General features: G+C 29.9%; 1 protein-coding gene across 3 annotated transcripts in view; it reads right to left on the bottom strand.

Moving 5' to 3' along the window:
* The window catches only part of LOC107443656 (uncharacterized), a 94,600-nt gene that overhangs the window by 59,542 nt on the left and 18,574 nt on the right, over positions 1-16,484 (bottom strand). For all 3 annotated transcript variants that reach the window (XM_087157760.1, XM_087157761.1, XM_087157759.1), the window contains 5 exons: positions 15,148-15,247; positions 13,771-13,948; positions 10,233-10,413; positions 6,184-6,309; positions 516-657 (listed from right to left, as the gene is read on the bottom strand). In XM_087157760.1, the coding sequence (XP_087013886.1) occupies positions 516-657; positions 6,184-6,309; positions 10,233-10,413; positions 13,771-13,948; positions 15,148-15,247 (727 nt within the window). The remainder of the gene's footprint in view (positions 1-515; positions 658-6,183; positions 6,310-10,232; positions 10,414-13,770; positions 13,949-15,147; positions 15,248-16,484) is intronic.

Below are 16,484 nucleotides of genomic sequence, written 5' to 3'. Positions count from 1 at the left end.
AACAATTATGTCTCTAACAAGCGATGGAACTATTAGAGATATTTTTCTATTTCCATAGGGCAGTAAGAAACCCTTTCTCGTAGTAGAAAGCTGCACAATATTGGTGCAGCATTAATATGTACCAACTGTATTAATATAAAAAGCATCATGATTGAGACATAAGAAATGGAGAAGGCATGTAAACTATGTATAGATAGCCCTCATGAAAATAAAATTCATGGGAACTAAACTGTCTTAAAAATAGTATTGAAAAACTGAAAAAAAAATTTATTAATTAGTTCGAATATTGGGACAATTTAGTAGTAAGTTAGTAGTAAAATTAATATTGCAAGTCCAATTAATTTTCTTTGTGTTATGTCATTTTCTACAAATTAATAACACATTAAGCAAGAATTTTCCAAAAAAAAAACATTCAGTATTTTGGAAACTTAAAATATAGATATAAGTTTTGGAATATTCCAATGAATCATGCATACATTTCATTTCATTTAAAAAGGAGATTTAAGATAGTGTACCTTCAACTTGATGTGGCTTTAGTTTATCTATCAAATCTGGATGTACCTCAACAATTTCTTCTTTAGAATCAGGATCAACCTCCAACACCATTTTTTTGGTAATTTTATGACCATCTTTAGAAAAGTCGGTTATTACATTGTACTAGAATTAAAAAAAAGGCCAAATTTAGTCTCTTCATCATCATATTTATGTTTCATTGAAAGGAAATTTCATAAATTTCGCAAACTATGATGGAATAAACAAAGTTAGGAGTTTTGCATAATGTCAACACTGCAAAAACTTTAAGATCTATGACTTTAAAGGGAAAATAAAAATATTACCATACTGATTATTTTTTGCAAATACAGTACAGATATATTTATCGAGCATACAGAAAACCGGGAAAAATTTTGCTCGGTTTTTCCGCCATTTTGAACTTGAAGGATTGAGGGGAAAAAGCAGAAATTTTACTCATCCTGGAAATAGAGTAAAAGGTGGGTATTTTTTTCCCATTCATGGAGAATAAACTTCAATATTCCTTCTACTTCTTTTACTTAACATAGATTTATTATTTATGTATTTTATTGTGATCGTGATTCTTAAAGTTTAAATATCGTATAATATAAGTTTGTTAAAGATTAGAGGTTTAAATATTGAAATAATCAAGTTAGGAAATTAAAACTAATAATAATCGTTAAGTTTAAAAATAAGGTTAAGTTTAAATTACCAATAAAATTAATGCCTAATACTCGAACGTGAGAGACAATATTTAAGCACATGAGATATAAGAAAAACAATTATACTCTGTGTATGTGGCAAGGCAAACCCACAAGTATGCATAAGGACTTGAAACAAATTAATATTTAAATGAATAGGGTAAAGTTAAAATTTATACGTTAAATTGCGTTGATGTAGGCCGAATAGTAGTGGTCCAGCGTTGTTGAACACCGAATAACCCAATAGGTCCATTGGGTCAAGATTTAGAAATAAGTTAATAAACAAGAACAATTAATATGAATGATGCATATGAAAATATAAGGAAATAGCATTCTTGTAAGTTTGAATATTATCTGTGCTAACTATTAAGTAAATTATGGCTACTCACCCTATATGCCGATTACACCACGATCTGTAGCGATACACAATAACTATGAAAAATACATATAAAGAGTCATGTAAATTCATTTCCTTGGTAAATTCATTTATTTATCTCGTATGACTATCAGAGACAGTGAAGGTTCACCAACTAACAAACTTTGCATCAGCTCACATGCACATTTTTATTGCACAAAATTTGTCTCGTAAAAGTAGCACAAATCTTCAACATAAAAGATACCCTTTTCGCAAGGTATATCGGAGTTTTCACATTACTAAAAACCACACAAAAATCTTGTCATTAAACAATCATGAAATAAGAGAGAGTGTTCCTTTTTTTCGTCATGCATCGCCTTATAAAAACTCGGGGTATTCCTTTGAAAAGCCAATAAGGGAAAAAAAAGGGGTATGACACCTTAAACAAAAGCCAATGAAAAAAAAAGTGGGCTATACAAAATTCAACCCCTCAAGAAACCATTGGCCGATAGAAGAAACAAGCACCGGACAGTATGGCCAACCATGACCCTTTCGTGTGAAAGGGGAAGCAAGGTCAAAAGGCTAAAGGTTAAAATTAACGATTACTGTCTGGTTCGCAATTAAAAGTACACATACCGTGTGAGAAAAAAGGAAAAATGTCAAGAGGTGAAGGGGACAAGACATAAAAAAACCTATATATCTATTTCTCACGGTTGACCAGCAAATGCAGCTGCAACGAAAAAAGGGTCCAAAATCCTCCCATGCAGGTGTTAAGGAAGAGGGGATCCATCCAAAGTGGGGGTCAAGAGGAAATGGGTGCAGCGCATATCAGAATACCGCACGTGAAAAAAAATAAGATTGGGAAATATCACTTGAGGGGAGTGCATGACTGAAAAAGGAAAAAAAACACTAATTGATAATATAAATAAATTACAATTGCATAAAAAAAATTATAAAACACAATAAATCTATAAAAGTTAATAATTAAAAAAATATGCAGTAAATAAACATGTACATTTTAAATTGATAAATTTTTCAAATGTAAACTGAACGTTAAATGAAGTTAAGAGCAGTAATTCGTAAATAATAAATTAAGAGTTAAGATAATAAAAGTAAAGCAAATTAAGAAAACAAAATTAAAGCAAATTAAGAAAACAAAATTAAAGCAAATTAAGAAAAAACAAAGTTAAAGCAAATGTTAAAAAAACCAAAAGTGAAGCAAAAATTTAAAAAAAAAACAAATTATATTAAGGAGAAAATAAACTTGTGATAATTAACATTATCACAATTCTCCACCTTCTCCCAGAAAAATTATATTCCTAACGGGAATAAAATTTTTCATTTTAATTATTACATATATCAACTGAAAAGTAAATGGAAGACAAAACGATTTACAAATTGATGTACGTAACTGCAGTAATTATTGGTGTATACAGGTGGAAAGTTAATACATTGTTTTCTTTTATTTAAGTTCTTTAAAAAAAAGTTCATGTTGCTGAATTAATTTTATTCCTGGAATAACAGCATTGGGAAGATGAGATGATTGAGTGCTGTATTACATGTTAGTGATACAAATCAGATTGTTGTTGTCACTGCCTAGGCAATGAGTGGGTGAGCAGACTGGACAAAAATAGAAAGCACAGATAACAAGCCACATACATCAAAAAAATTAAAATATATATATATAAAAACACACATTTTGCTCTAAAAGCAAATGAAAAAATATAAAATTCAAATGAATAAGTGGATAATTTGTCATGTTGCTGAGACTGTATACCCACAGTGCATTAAAACTTAAAAAAATATGCAGTAAATAAACATGTACATTATAAATTGATAAATTTTTCAAATGTAAACTGAACGTTAAATGAAGTTAAGAGCAGTAATTCGTAAATAATAAATTAAGAGTTAAGATAATAAAAGTAAAGCAAATTAAGAAAACAAAATTAAAGCAAATTAAGAAAACAAAATTAAAGCAAATTAAGAAAAAACAAAGTTAAAGCAAATGTTAAAAAAACCAAAAGTGAAGCAAAAATTTAAAAAAACAAATTATATTAAGGAGAGAATAAACTTGTGATAATTAACATTATCACAATTCTCCACCTTCTCCCAGAAAAATTATATTCCTAACGGGAATAAAATTTTTCATTTTAATTATTACATATATCAACTGAAAAGTAAATGGAAGACAAAACGATTTACTAATTGATGTACGTAACTGCAGTAATTATTGGTGTATACAGGTGGAAAGTTAATACATTGTTTTCTTTTATTTAAGTTCTTTAAAAAAAAGTTCATGTTGCTGAATTAATTTTATTCCTGGAATAACAGCATTGGGAAGATGAGATGATTGAGTGCTGTATTACATGTTAGTGATACAAATCAGATTGTTGTTGTAACTGCCTAGACAATGAGTGGGTGAGCAGACTGGACAAAAATAGAAAGCACAGATAACAAGCCACATACATCAAAAAAATTGAAATATATATATATAAAAACACACATTTTGCTCTAAAAGCAAATGAAAAAATATAAAATTCAAATGAATAAGTGGATAATTTGTCATGTTGCTGAGACTGTATACCCAGAGTGCATTAAAACTTAAAAAAATATGCAGTAAATAAACATGTACATTATAAATTGATAAATTTTTCAAATGTAAACTGAACGTTAAATGAAGTTAAGAGCAGTAATTCGTAAATAATAAATTAAGAGTTAAGATAATAAAAGTAAAGCAAATTAAGAAAACAAAATTAAAGCAAATTAAGAAAAAACAAAGTTAAAGCAAATGTTAAAAAAACCAAAAGTGACGCAAAAATTTAAAAAAAACAAATTATATTAAGGAGAGAATAAACTTGTGATAATTAACATTATCACAGTGATATATTTTTGTTTTGCGCAACTGGCAACTTTGATGCATAATTAGTTTGTCTTTGTATTATGTAAGAAATATTCAGTGAAAGAAAACAAAACATCTAGAATAAAATAGAATAGTGACTTAAAAGAATTGATACTTGATGGGCTAGGCTTACTCGAAATAGAATGGAAAGAATAGTTGATAATGTAAACAAATGTCACATTTCAACAACCAATCAGGCTAAAGAAACCTGCACTACTTCACATGCAGCTATCCAAGTGTCGGGAGAAAGCTCGGAATATTAGCTCGGAACCTGGAAGAGTCAAATAATTTGACACTATCAAGTTGCATGATTTCACTCTTCCAGTTTTCAACATCGTAATTTGCGATGGCGCAATATGGGGTTAAAAAATCAGATTTTTTTCTGCACCCACCGGGCAAATAATGCAGCATCCATATCATTAAGAAAAATTCTATTTTCGCATTTTTACAACCAAATTTTTCAGTTAAGAAAAGTAATTTTTCAATAATACAAATTCTATATGTTTGGGAAATTTACAACTCAAACACAAAAATATTATACCGTTTTAAAGATTAACAGCAGTAGAAAAGATAACAATCCATCATACAAGCTGTTACTTAAATATTAGTTTAAGTAACTTTTCTCCCAGTAATGCATTACTGGTAGAAACTTTGATAACAAAGTGCTTTATTATTAAAAATATCAAAAATAACAAAATAAAATTATAGATCTTTTATAAAATTATTATTAATTTTTATTTTCAGTATTGTTTTAACAACTAACCTATATGGTTTTGCTATTATTTTACCATAGAAAATATAAAATTTCATAAGGTAAGAAATTCAATATCTTACATAACGAATATAAATCCCATTTCAGTAATAAGTTTTTATACTATAAATATTTAGAACTGTTTCATTAAATATAATATTTGCATCAATAAAGATACATTAATGAACATAACAAAATGAAGGCATGTAAAAACATAAATTTTAACAGTAAATGAAATACAGGCTTCATTAAACAGCGAACTCACACATATACAATCAATACTATTTGATTGTCATATTCAAATCTATTGAGCTTAATTCTAAATTTGTAAAACTGTGAGTGCTAAGCAAAATTGCAAAATTTACGGAATGAAGAAAATTAATGATTGTTTTTCAAGGGACATACATATTTTTTTTTTTTTTTTTTTTTTTGCGAATATGCTTATTTTTATAATTGCTGCAAATGTGCAATAGTTACTCAAGACTGTTAGGTCAAATTTAGTCGATTTAAAGTCAGCAGCGCTGTTTACGCTTATTTTAAAAATGCCTAAAATGTCAATATGGAGAAAAGCCACAGTTTAGTAAAAATGAAAAGCATTTGTTGTCTAATTTTTCAATATTTAAAAACTTGCTCCAATGCTGCATTATCTGGGGATCATAAAAATTTGCAAAAATTGATTTTGATAACTCTCATTTAGGTTGAAAAATGACACCAAATTGGCAATTTTTAAAAGAGTTTGATAACTTTTAAAATACATATTTGATTTATTTGTCCACTCTAAAGCCCAGATAATTCTTCACAGCAAGATTATATAGATAGTTTTAAATCATTACTTTGCTTCAAGTGTAAAACACTTAAACTGTTACTTTTTTTATTTATTTATTTTTGACGACAGATCTTTGAAAAAACATGTTCAAAAGCAACAATAGATTAATAAAAAAAAATTGAAATAGCTGTTAAACTTTACAAGTTTTTGCCTTTCTTCAATTCTTTTCTTTCGTTCTCTTTCTGCTTGTTGGGCTTCTTTAGTTTCTTTCTGCAAGTCTTCTTTAGAAATGATTTTTCTAATATCCTTTCTTTTTTTAGGTGTTTCCTGCAACAAGAAGAAAAATATCTCTAATAAAATAAATGCCAATATTTGGACAACAGCAAGTTTCTGCAATTTTATGGAGCACTTTTTAAAATTAAGTGAAATAGTAAAATAAAACTCAATTTATTAAAAAAAATTTAATGTTTCCAATACATTTATCTAGTTATAAAAAACCTTTATAGCTGAAGCACATTTGAACATAACTGACAACAAATATTTGAAATGAAAAATTATAGTTAGAAAACTAAGGTTATTACATTTAAAATATAAAATAAATATCAAATTTTAAACAGTAAATAAAATTTTCCACCATATATTCATAAATTACATTAAGAAAGTGAAGGAAAAGTGTTTAAAGGATATGGATATATATGTATATAAATTTTTTTTTGCTAGTGTGGAGTTTTTATAACGAGATTTCTGAAGTTTATCCTTCATCAGATGTCGATCCATAACATTAAAATACAGAGGAATGGCTCATAAGGCAAAAAAAGATACTAAAGATTTTTGCTATATTGTTCTTTACATATTTGATTTTTATGGTCGGAATAGAATACATTTGAATTTAAAATTAATGCAGTATTTATTTTCTCATGTGAAAAAGCATTTTTTAATTTTTGTTCAAGAAATAATGAGTTAAAAATCCAGGTGCCTTAGGCACATAGCTGTTGTGAGTCCCATTGGTCTTCAAATTTACATGCACTAGATGCTTTTAAACTTTTCATAGCATAAGTAAATTATGATATATTTTTAAATTTGTGCTTTTCGTTATTTCAATTTTTGTTCAACTCATGATTCTAATAGATAATTCCTCAGAAAAAAACACACAAAAATATTTTTTCGTAAATGATTAATCATGATATCATAATGCCCGTGATTTATAATGATATACCTGGCTTTGGAAATACGAACACAAATATGAATAAAAAAATCAATCAATTATCAATTTGTTAAATTTGTGTAGCAAATGACACATTTAGTGGGTTGAGTGGTGTTTCAAATTCTGCAGAAAAATTGGCAACCTTGTAATAGATATGCTTTCATTTCTTAAACTCAGCAACTGTCAACATAGAAATAAAATTCATCCCTTGAGAAGGCATTAGTGTAAAGGAAACAGCTTTCAATAATACAATTGAAATACAAACTTTCAGAAAAGTAAGACAAAAGTAAAGGGTTCTTAAGTAAAAAAACAACTGAAGAAATATTTACATTTAACTTTTCTTTAAACTTGAATTGCAACTATTTTTAAAGAAACCAACAATTTAAACAAACAAACAAACAAAAAAATCATTATAATATTGTTTCCAGTTACATATACAGACTTTATATAAAATAAGAGTTTTCACTGAAATCCTTAATGATATTATTCTAGCTTAGCTTTAGTTAGTTTTTTTTAATATTTTTTTTTAAAGAAAGAAAATACAGCATTATAATAAAAGCTGTATTGATCAAACAATAAAATTGATTTCAGTATAATTCAATTTTGAAGCATTTTCTGAATTTAATAATTATTCATTTAAATATAAGAAAAACACTATTTGTCAAATAATAAATAGCAATGATAGATTTTATCATATTTCTTCAGGAGATTATATTATAAAGTACATTTCCTAGTAAAAATATGACAACATAAATATAATAATTCACAAAAAAAATTATGAGTCATTCATTTTAATAAATATATTTAAGCCCTAGACAATCTTTTCTCAAAGTGAAAAGATAATAATCTTTTTAATAAGTTCATTAAAACTGGATAACTCACTTTAGATAATTCCACACCTGCCAACATCGGAGAAATAAAATAAGGGAGATTTTACTAGTGACTAATCATGTAAGTCAAAAAAAGGATTTCAAAACTGGAAATAATGTAAGCACCTACATTTTGCAAATTAAAAAATATGTATATAAATCTTAATCAAAAGAAGATTTTTTAAACTATTATTCATAGTTACTCAGACCATATTTTATAACCGTTGTTGAACAGCCAAACCAATTTTGGGTTTACGACCATCAATATTCAACTACGTAGCCTTGTAATTTTAAACCAATCCAGAAGACAAGAAAACTCCTGGATCAGTACCCCTAGAGGTATTATTTGTTATGGGAACATGGAGGACTTAGTGACCTGGCAGATTTAACACGCACCAATCACCCTTTACTACACAGGGAGTCTGGCTGGCAGGGATCAAACCCACAACCTCTTAGACATGGGCCCAATACCCTGTCAACCATGCTATCCCAATCCTACTCAAACTGTACTGCAGTACTAGTAATAGCACCATCCGCGGAGGAATAAGAGAAGTATGAAGATACAGAGCAAAGTCGCGTATCCGGAATCGGTGGGACTTCCAGAAGTCCGTATAATAGATTTTTCCGTATAATAGACCCCCAAGGTAAACAAAGCTTAAAATGATTTAATAAACGATCTGAAACGATCTTAAGGGGAACAATGTTTCAGCATTAGAATATCTAAATCAAATATAAAATATTAGAAAAAAAATATTATTGCTGAAAATATGGAAAACGAAAAAAATTTAACAGTTATGAAAATATTAATCCGCCATCTTGAACTAGAACGATTCAAGCAGGAAGGGGAAATTCATGTCATTCTGGAACAAAGCTTAAAATTATCTAAATCTAAGAAGCAAAAAATAAATAAACATTATTTTTAAGGGGAATAATGTTTTAGTATTAGAATATCTAATCAATAAAATATGAAATATTAGGAAAAAAATATTATTGCTTAAAATACAGAAAACGAAAAAAAATTGACATATGAAAATAATAATCCGCCATTTTTTACCAGAATGATTCAAGCAAGAAAGGGAAATTCCCGTCTTTCATTAAAGTGGGTAGGTGGAGGAGAAAAATTCATTTCCTCCTTATTTGTGAAAGAAAATAAGTGTAAAGAGGAGATCATTTAAGTTGAGGGTGGGGAAGTAACAAATTATTGTTTTCTCTCCAATCATTGGCTATCAATCAAGCATAAAGGCGGGGCACGCTGATCAGGTTCTCTTTATTTTTTCTTCTATGACTGAAAGAATCTGCTGAAGAGAGAATGTTACCCCCTTTTTCCCCCCGCCTCCTAAATATTACACGGTATGGGGAAAAACGAATTTTTTGTTTCTCAAGGACGTATATCCTTTTAGACCTATTCAAATTTTCCATTTTGACTCCCCCTCCACCTTAACGCTTGCCCTGTTTACCCTTTTCCACAGTATTTCTTCTTTCAATAAAAAAGTTCCAGGAAATGCCTCTTTTACTAGCCACCTGCATGGGAAAGGAGGGGGGGAGGGGACTCAGTTGCGGTCTTTGGAAAACAAATCTCCCTCTTTTTCCTACATTCCAAGGGAGGAGCGTCACTAACGGTCACTCAATGGTCTTGGTAGATCTCCCCTTTCTGGTGATTTATGGGTTTGATGCAGAAAAGAGAAAATGTGTCAAAAGACTTCTCTCTCTCTTTTTTTTTTTTTTTTTTTTAAGGAAAGGGGATGATGGAGAGATGTTTGTTTATTTTGATTGTTAAAAAGTGTCCGGGAAATCGACCCTTCCGGGAAAGGGACGTCCGGATATGGGACGTTACACTGTAGTCATAAAATACAGGAGTCTTTGTTAAAAAGCAGGAGACTTGGCAGGTATGTAATTGGTGTTATACATTTTATGAACATTAATCCAAAGAACTGTTTCTTAGTTTTTAAGGGTACTTAGGAAACTTTATAACATCTCACTTAAATGTCAGTAATTATCAAGTTATTTGGAGATAATTATCTTTGTCTTTACTTTTATATGAGAAAAGAAGAAACATTTTTAGTTATACAGAATACAAGCATTTGAAGTTGAGGGAAGAAAATTAAAAACTTATTAAATAATATAATTAATGATATAATATCATCTATATGATAAATGCAAACAGATTTTAACTATACCGTTTTATCTTTTGTGTCCTCTTTGTTATCACTTGATGATTCTGCAGCTTTTTTAATCCGCTTTCGTTTTTTAGATTTTTTCCTTTCTGAATCAGATTCACTAGTGGTTTCTGATTCTGACACTTTCTTTTTTTCTGATTTGGAATCACTATCAGATGCCAAACGTCTTTTTCTTCTTTGCCTAAAAATTTTTTCCGGAACATTAATTTCACAAATTTACTTCATACAAAAAAAAAAATAGTAATATGTGGTGAACCTAAAAACAGAGAATTTTCCTTTAATTCCATCAAATACTAATCTAAGAGTAAAAGATTTGTTTTTAACAGTTGTGCAAAATGGTGTGAATTTGTACAAAAATTTCTTCAAATGATTATGATGATTTCTTAATAGAATAATACTGAGAAAAGTAGATTTTACAACTCAGAATAAAAGTCAGATCAAATTTTTAAAGCATTTAGAGGTAGCAATTTTATGACTGAATTTGTGGAAATCAGTACTCACATATAATAAGAAAAAGCACTCATTTATATGATACAAACATTTCAAGAGTCAAATTAAATGTTTAAAAAAAATATAGGTACATAAAACTCAAACTCATAAACCTATATTTTACAATGTACCATATTTTCTGTTTAAAACGCCGCACATTGATAAAAAAGAAAAGAGTTTTTAAAAAACTATCATAAGCACCACAGAGGCACTTTACTGCGCATATCAGTAATCGCGATGCTAAGAATTGGTGATTGATCTGCAGCAAATCGCGATGTGGGTGAATATTTCGTCGACTTTTTTTTTTTTAATAATTTCTCTCAGAAAATAATTTCTTTTTAAATAATTTTAGTTGCTAAATATTTTTGCTACTAAAAATTATTTGGTGAGAAGAGCCGCATGTAGGAAAAAAACAACTTTTATCGATCGTGCCGCATCACTTTCTCCGAAAAATATGGTATATTTTATTTTATTTCAACTTATCTTACTAATGTGCACTTTAGGATAGCTCAACTCATAGCAAAAAAACTTCACATTTCCAGCTTATTTTGTGCTGATAATTAATAATTTTATGTCAGAACTTACTTTATCACAAGTAATAATCAGGGCTAGGATTTTGATAATAGGTGCATTTTTTGCATATTTGGTTGTTTTTTATTTTTTCTTCCCCCTTTTTAGAGTATTGTTCAGTAATTTTTTAAGCCATTTTTCACTTTTTAGGTTTTATACTACCTATTTCTTTTTTTATGAATTTAGTATGATATTTTTCTTAAGCAGATTAGGGAATTATTTTCTTTATTTTAAAGTTAAGTATAAATTTTGCATTAAATCTTATTACTTTAAATATTCTCCAATAACAAGCAGAGATAAGGAGATGCTTTTTGACAGTAGGTAATCTTTCAATTTGAATAATATTAAAAAATATTTGATAATATAATGCAATTCTGGTTTTCTGGAAGATCATAATTAAAAATTGATAAATCACTACAGCACAAGAATCTTGCATATATTTTTTTCGCTTCTTGCATTAAAAAATTATTAACGCAAGAAATTCGCGCATTGTTTTCATTACAGAAAGAAATGGAACATGGAAACAACTTCAACGAACTTCACTATTCTATAGCAGAAATAATTGAAAAGTCTATGCTGGCAGATGTAGAGGATAGGAAAGTGTGTGCACAATGCTACAAATTTTCTCAGTGATTCCTGATAGTGATTTCGAACCAAAACCGAATTAAGACAAAATATCGTAACAGATTAACTGATAAGCATTTGAGCAACCTAATGAGAATAGCTGATGAAAAAGTAGATATAGAACATTTCCCATATGATGATGCAGCAGAAATAATCAATGCTTTAAAAATTAGAAGATTGTAAAAATGTATTATAATTAAAGAAATATTTTTTCCCAAGTCTACTCATGTTTTCTTAATTTTTAGAAATATCACTTAACTTTTTGAAATCTCACCCTGTTTTTGAGAAAGGGTGAGAAATTCTCATTTTTTTTCTGTAATGGAAACACTGCCCTGTTGTTGTGTCCAATCCTTCAGGATCTAGCGACAGCTAGATCAAATCCAAGAGACCGTGGACCCTAGCAAAATCAAGCACCAGAAGTGGGCTATCACGGATATCCGCAAGAGCGAGCCCCAAGCAGTCGAGGATATGATCGGGGGAGGCTGGCATCAGATGGCACTTGGTGAACGTTGGAAAGACTTTGCGGCCGCATTCAAAGGTCATGCATTTGAGGTGCCCACTGATAAATCTTGAGGCGGCCGTTTGAGCCTGTCTGTCAGCCTCAAGATCCAATGCACATCCTGGTCTTTTCCTACAGAACCAGGGATGGGCAGGAGGGGAGAGCCAGACCTGCCGGTCTCTATTTTTCGTCACTGAGAAAATCTCTTGAAAAGTGAGGTCATAGTCGGTAGTTGCCATCTCAGAGCAGCCTCTTTTAGCCAGGATATCCGCAACTTTGTTACCAGGGACGTTGACGTGAGAGGGGATCCACTGAAAGTGGACCTCCCTACGATTTGCAAGAATTTTGAGCATATTGATTATTTGGATGCTTACGAGGTCTTTTACTTGACTCCAGTCCTGTAGATGTTGAATCGAGCTGCGGCTATCCGTGAGAATCCAAATGTCGCTAGAGTCAGTGGAGTGAAGGATGGTTTTTAAACCCTCCTCAATAGCTATTAATTCGCTCCTAAGTGCCGAGCAATTGTCTGGGTTTCGTCTGCCACTAATGTTTATCACTGCCCTACTAATGTTTATCAGGTATTTATTTATACATTATTTATGAAACACTGGTTAAAAAACTGTGTGTTACAAATGTAACACAATATGTTACAAGCATGCCACCCAGCCTTTACTTTTTAAAAGCTGCAGAAAATTTCTAAAAATAACAGAAAATTTGATTATGTAAAAATGACATTAAGAGTTATTTCAACAAAAATTATTACAATGGTTCAATTTTCCTTCCATGAAACTATAACATAGATCTTTGTTTTAAATACATTTTATGATAAACTTAAAAATCAAAAGGAAAAGTTACAAAAAACTACATGAATAGTACATTCTCGTCTGAAAAAACTTTCAGTTCCTTTTCAAGAATACTTTAATTGTAATATGCATTTTAATTATAGATTCTGTTTACATACACATAGAGCACATAGTGTGCATCATATGTCTAATCGGGTGGATTCTCACCGAATTATCAAAACAATTCTTACAAAATTATCTTCATCGAAGCCGATGCTTTACATCCGGCGTTCAGTACTATTTCATATTGTTTTACAACACATGGTTTTAGCATTAAAAATGACTTTTGATTAGCATTGAAAAACCTTATTTAATAAGATACAGTAACATAAATAATGTATATTGATTAGCATCTAAATTGAATATAATAGAGAATTTAATAGCACACCATTCAAAACAAACAAGAGATCATACTCAAGAAACTAGATTAGGTTCCTCGCAAGAAATGTAATAAATATTTCTCCTCATGAATAATATCAAAAATTATAATCAATCAGAATAAAATAATACATACCTATCTGAAGAAACTTTTCTAGAGTCTTTGCTAGAATCATCTGATAAAATACGCTTGCTTAATAATTTGTCAAACTTTTTTCTTTTTCTTGGTTGAAAATCAGCAGATGAATCAGAATTATTCTTTGATGCCCCTTTTTTAGTTTTACTTGGTTTTTTCTTTTTACTATCATCTGAACCTAATGTGAAAACATAAAAACGTTAAGATGTTAAAAATGTTAAGTAGACATTGAGGAAACAAGTAAAGAATTATGCAATGGCAAATTGCTCACAATTTTAAATGAAATAATTATTAATTTACTCTTAAACTGTTTATCACAAAAAAAAAATTTAAATCACATAATGAAACTGAATCTTATTTATTACTATTTACATTTTAAACACAGGTATTACAAAACAATAGGCTCCAAGTAAGGAAAAAAATATCACTCTAGATTTGGTAAGTGTAGAGGTTTTGCTTATTCCTTAAAAAAAAATACATATATATATAAAAATACATATATATACAAAAATACAAAAATAAATACATACATCTATATTATATCAAACGCTAATACGTACGTATGTATCAATAAAACCGATGATATTTCTTTACTCGCGCTGGCAACAGTTTTCATTTTTAATTTATTGGATTCGGCACGCAAGAGCACGTAGTGAGCATCATATGGCTAATCTATATTACATAAAACGCTAATACGTTTTAATTGATAGGCTTCGGCGCGCAAGAGCACATAGTGTGCATCATATGTCTAATCGGGTGAATTCTCACCGAATTATCAAAACAATTCTTACAAAATTATCTTCATCGAAGCCGATGCTTTACATCCGGCGTTCAGTACTATTTCATATTGTTTTACAACACATGGTTTTAGCCCTCTGGTGGGAAAGACTTTAAAATAAAACTTACAACAGTTACTTTCCTCAACAACAGAAATTTAGAATAGTGTGATTAAGAAAAATATGTGAACTGTTTGCAATTTCAAATTAATATTGAAATGCACAGGTTTAGAATTTTCTACAATGAAAAGTTTTGGGAACTTCAGTGTTCAAAAAAGTATACAAAGGCTAGACTTTAAGAACGTATCCAATGAGCAAGCAAAGCGAGCATCGGATTGCGAAGCAATCCGAAATGAACTGCGAAAGCAGTTCCGGGGGTTGGTGAGCGCCAGCGAGCAGGGGGCGAAGCCTCCTAGTTTCTTATCCATAAACAGACATTTCGAATTTTTAAGTTGGAAAATAGCAAAATTTTAAATTCACAATAAATCAAAAATAAATACCAACTATTACAATTTCAACTTAAGATGAATTATAAATACTATAATAATAAATCATAATCATAAGTTTAAAAAGGACTGAGAGATGAGGAAAAAATTCATACTTATAGAGATAATATCACTTTCAGATTCACTATCATCCAATAACGCTTTTTTTGCTAGAGCTTCAGCCTTATCATCCACATTAATCTTACTTATTTTGATCTATAAATTAAAAAGAGTGAGTTAAGTAAAAAAAAAAAAGATAATATAAAGAAATAATATCACATAAAATGGATCAAAATAATGGGAAGTATAAAAGGTAAGGGAAATAAATAAATAAAATAATTAGTAGCAAAAGAGAAACTATTAAGTTGCTCTACAGAGTTTTTCTCTTCAGATTCAGGGAGTAATAAAGAATATTGTTTCCTTCCACCTAGCCACTCAAAATCTAATCAGAAAATCGTTATTAAAAATTTTAATGGAAGTACTGTCTCAAAATTTGGCGCACATAAAGCTAACAAAAAAATCTTTTAAACTTTTTTTTAAATTAAAAATTTTAATTTAACATTTTCAAAAATTTAAATTTAAAAAAAATAATTTATTTATAATAACCATTTATATATTTAATAAAATTCCATTCTAAACAAAACAAAATGACAGAAACTTTAGTTCTCTAGGTCCATTAGTTCTTAAGTTATAGCTGTTTAAAACTTTAAAAACAGCAAAAATTTGCAAATTTTCAAAAATGCATAACTCGAAAACCCTGTGGCAGAATTTTTTCTGGCTTTCTGCGACAAACCTAACTAAAACCAATATCTTTCTGCAAGATATTTTTATCGTTATAAATGTATGTGTAATGAATTTATAATGATAGATGAAAAAAATAAGTCTACATGCATAGAATAAAACTGTGTAGATTTATTTTCTTAATTTCATAATACACTGAAGAGCCAAAAAAACTGATATGCCTGCCTAATATCGTGTAGGGTACCCGCGAGTACGCAGAAGCGCCGCAACACGACGTGGCATGAATTCGATCAATGTGTGAAGTAGTGCTGGAGATAATTGACACCATGAATCCTGCAGTGCTGTCCATAAACCAGTGCGAGTAAGAGGGGGTGGGGATATCTTCTGAACATCACATTGGAAGGCATCCCAAATATATTCAATAATGTGCATGTCTGGGGATTTTGGTGGCCAGCGGCACTCTTCTGAATTTGGACACTTTCGCTGGCTACCAAAATCCCCAGACATGAACTTTATTGAACATATTTGGGATGCCTTCCAACGTGATGTTCAGAAGATATCCCCACCCCCTCTTACTCCCACTGGTTTATGGACAGCACTGCAGGATTCATGGTGTCAATTATCTCCAGCACTACTTCACACATTGATCGAATCCGTGCCACGTCGTGTTGCGGCGCTTCTGCGTACTCGCAGGTACCCTACACGATATTAG

The sequence above is a fragment of the Parasteatoda tepidariorum genome, chromosome 2 (assembly GCF_982258835.1).
Source record: "Parasteatoda tepidariorum strain Cologne lab strain chromosome 2, Ptep-v5.0, whole genome shotgun sequence".
NCBI lineage: Eukaryota > Metazoa > Arthropoda > Arachnida > Araneae > Theridiidae > Parasteatoda > Parasteatoda tepidariorum.
This window is presented reverse-complemented; position numbering and strand designations above follow the sequence as displayed.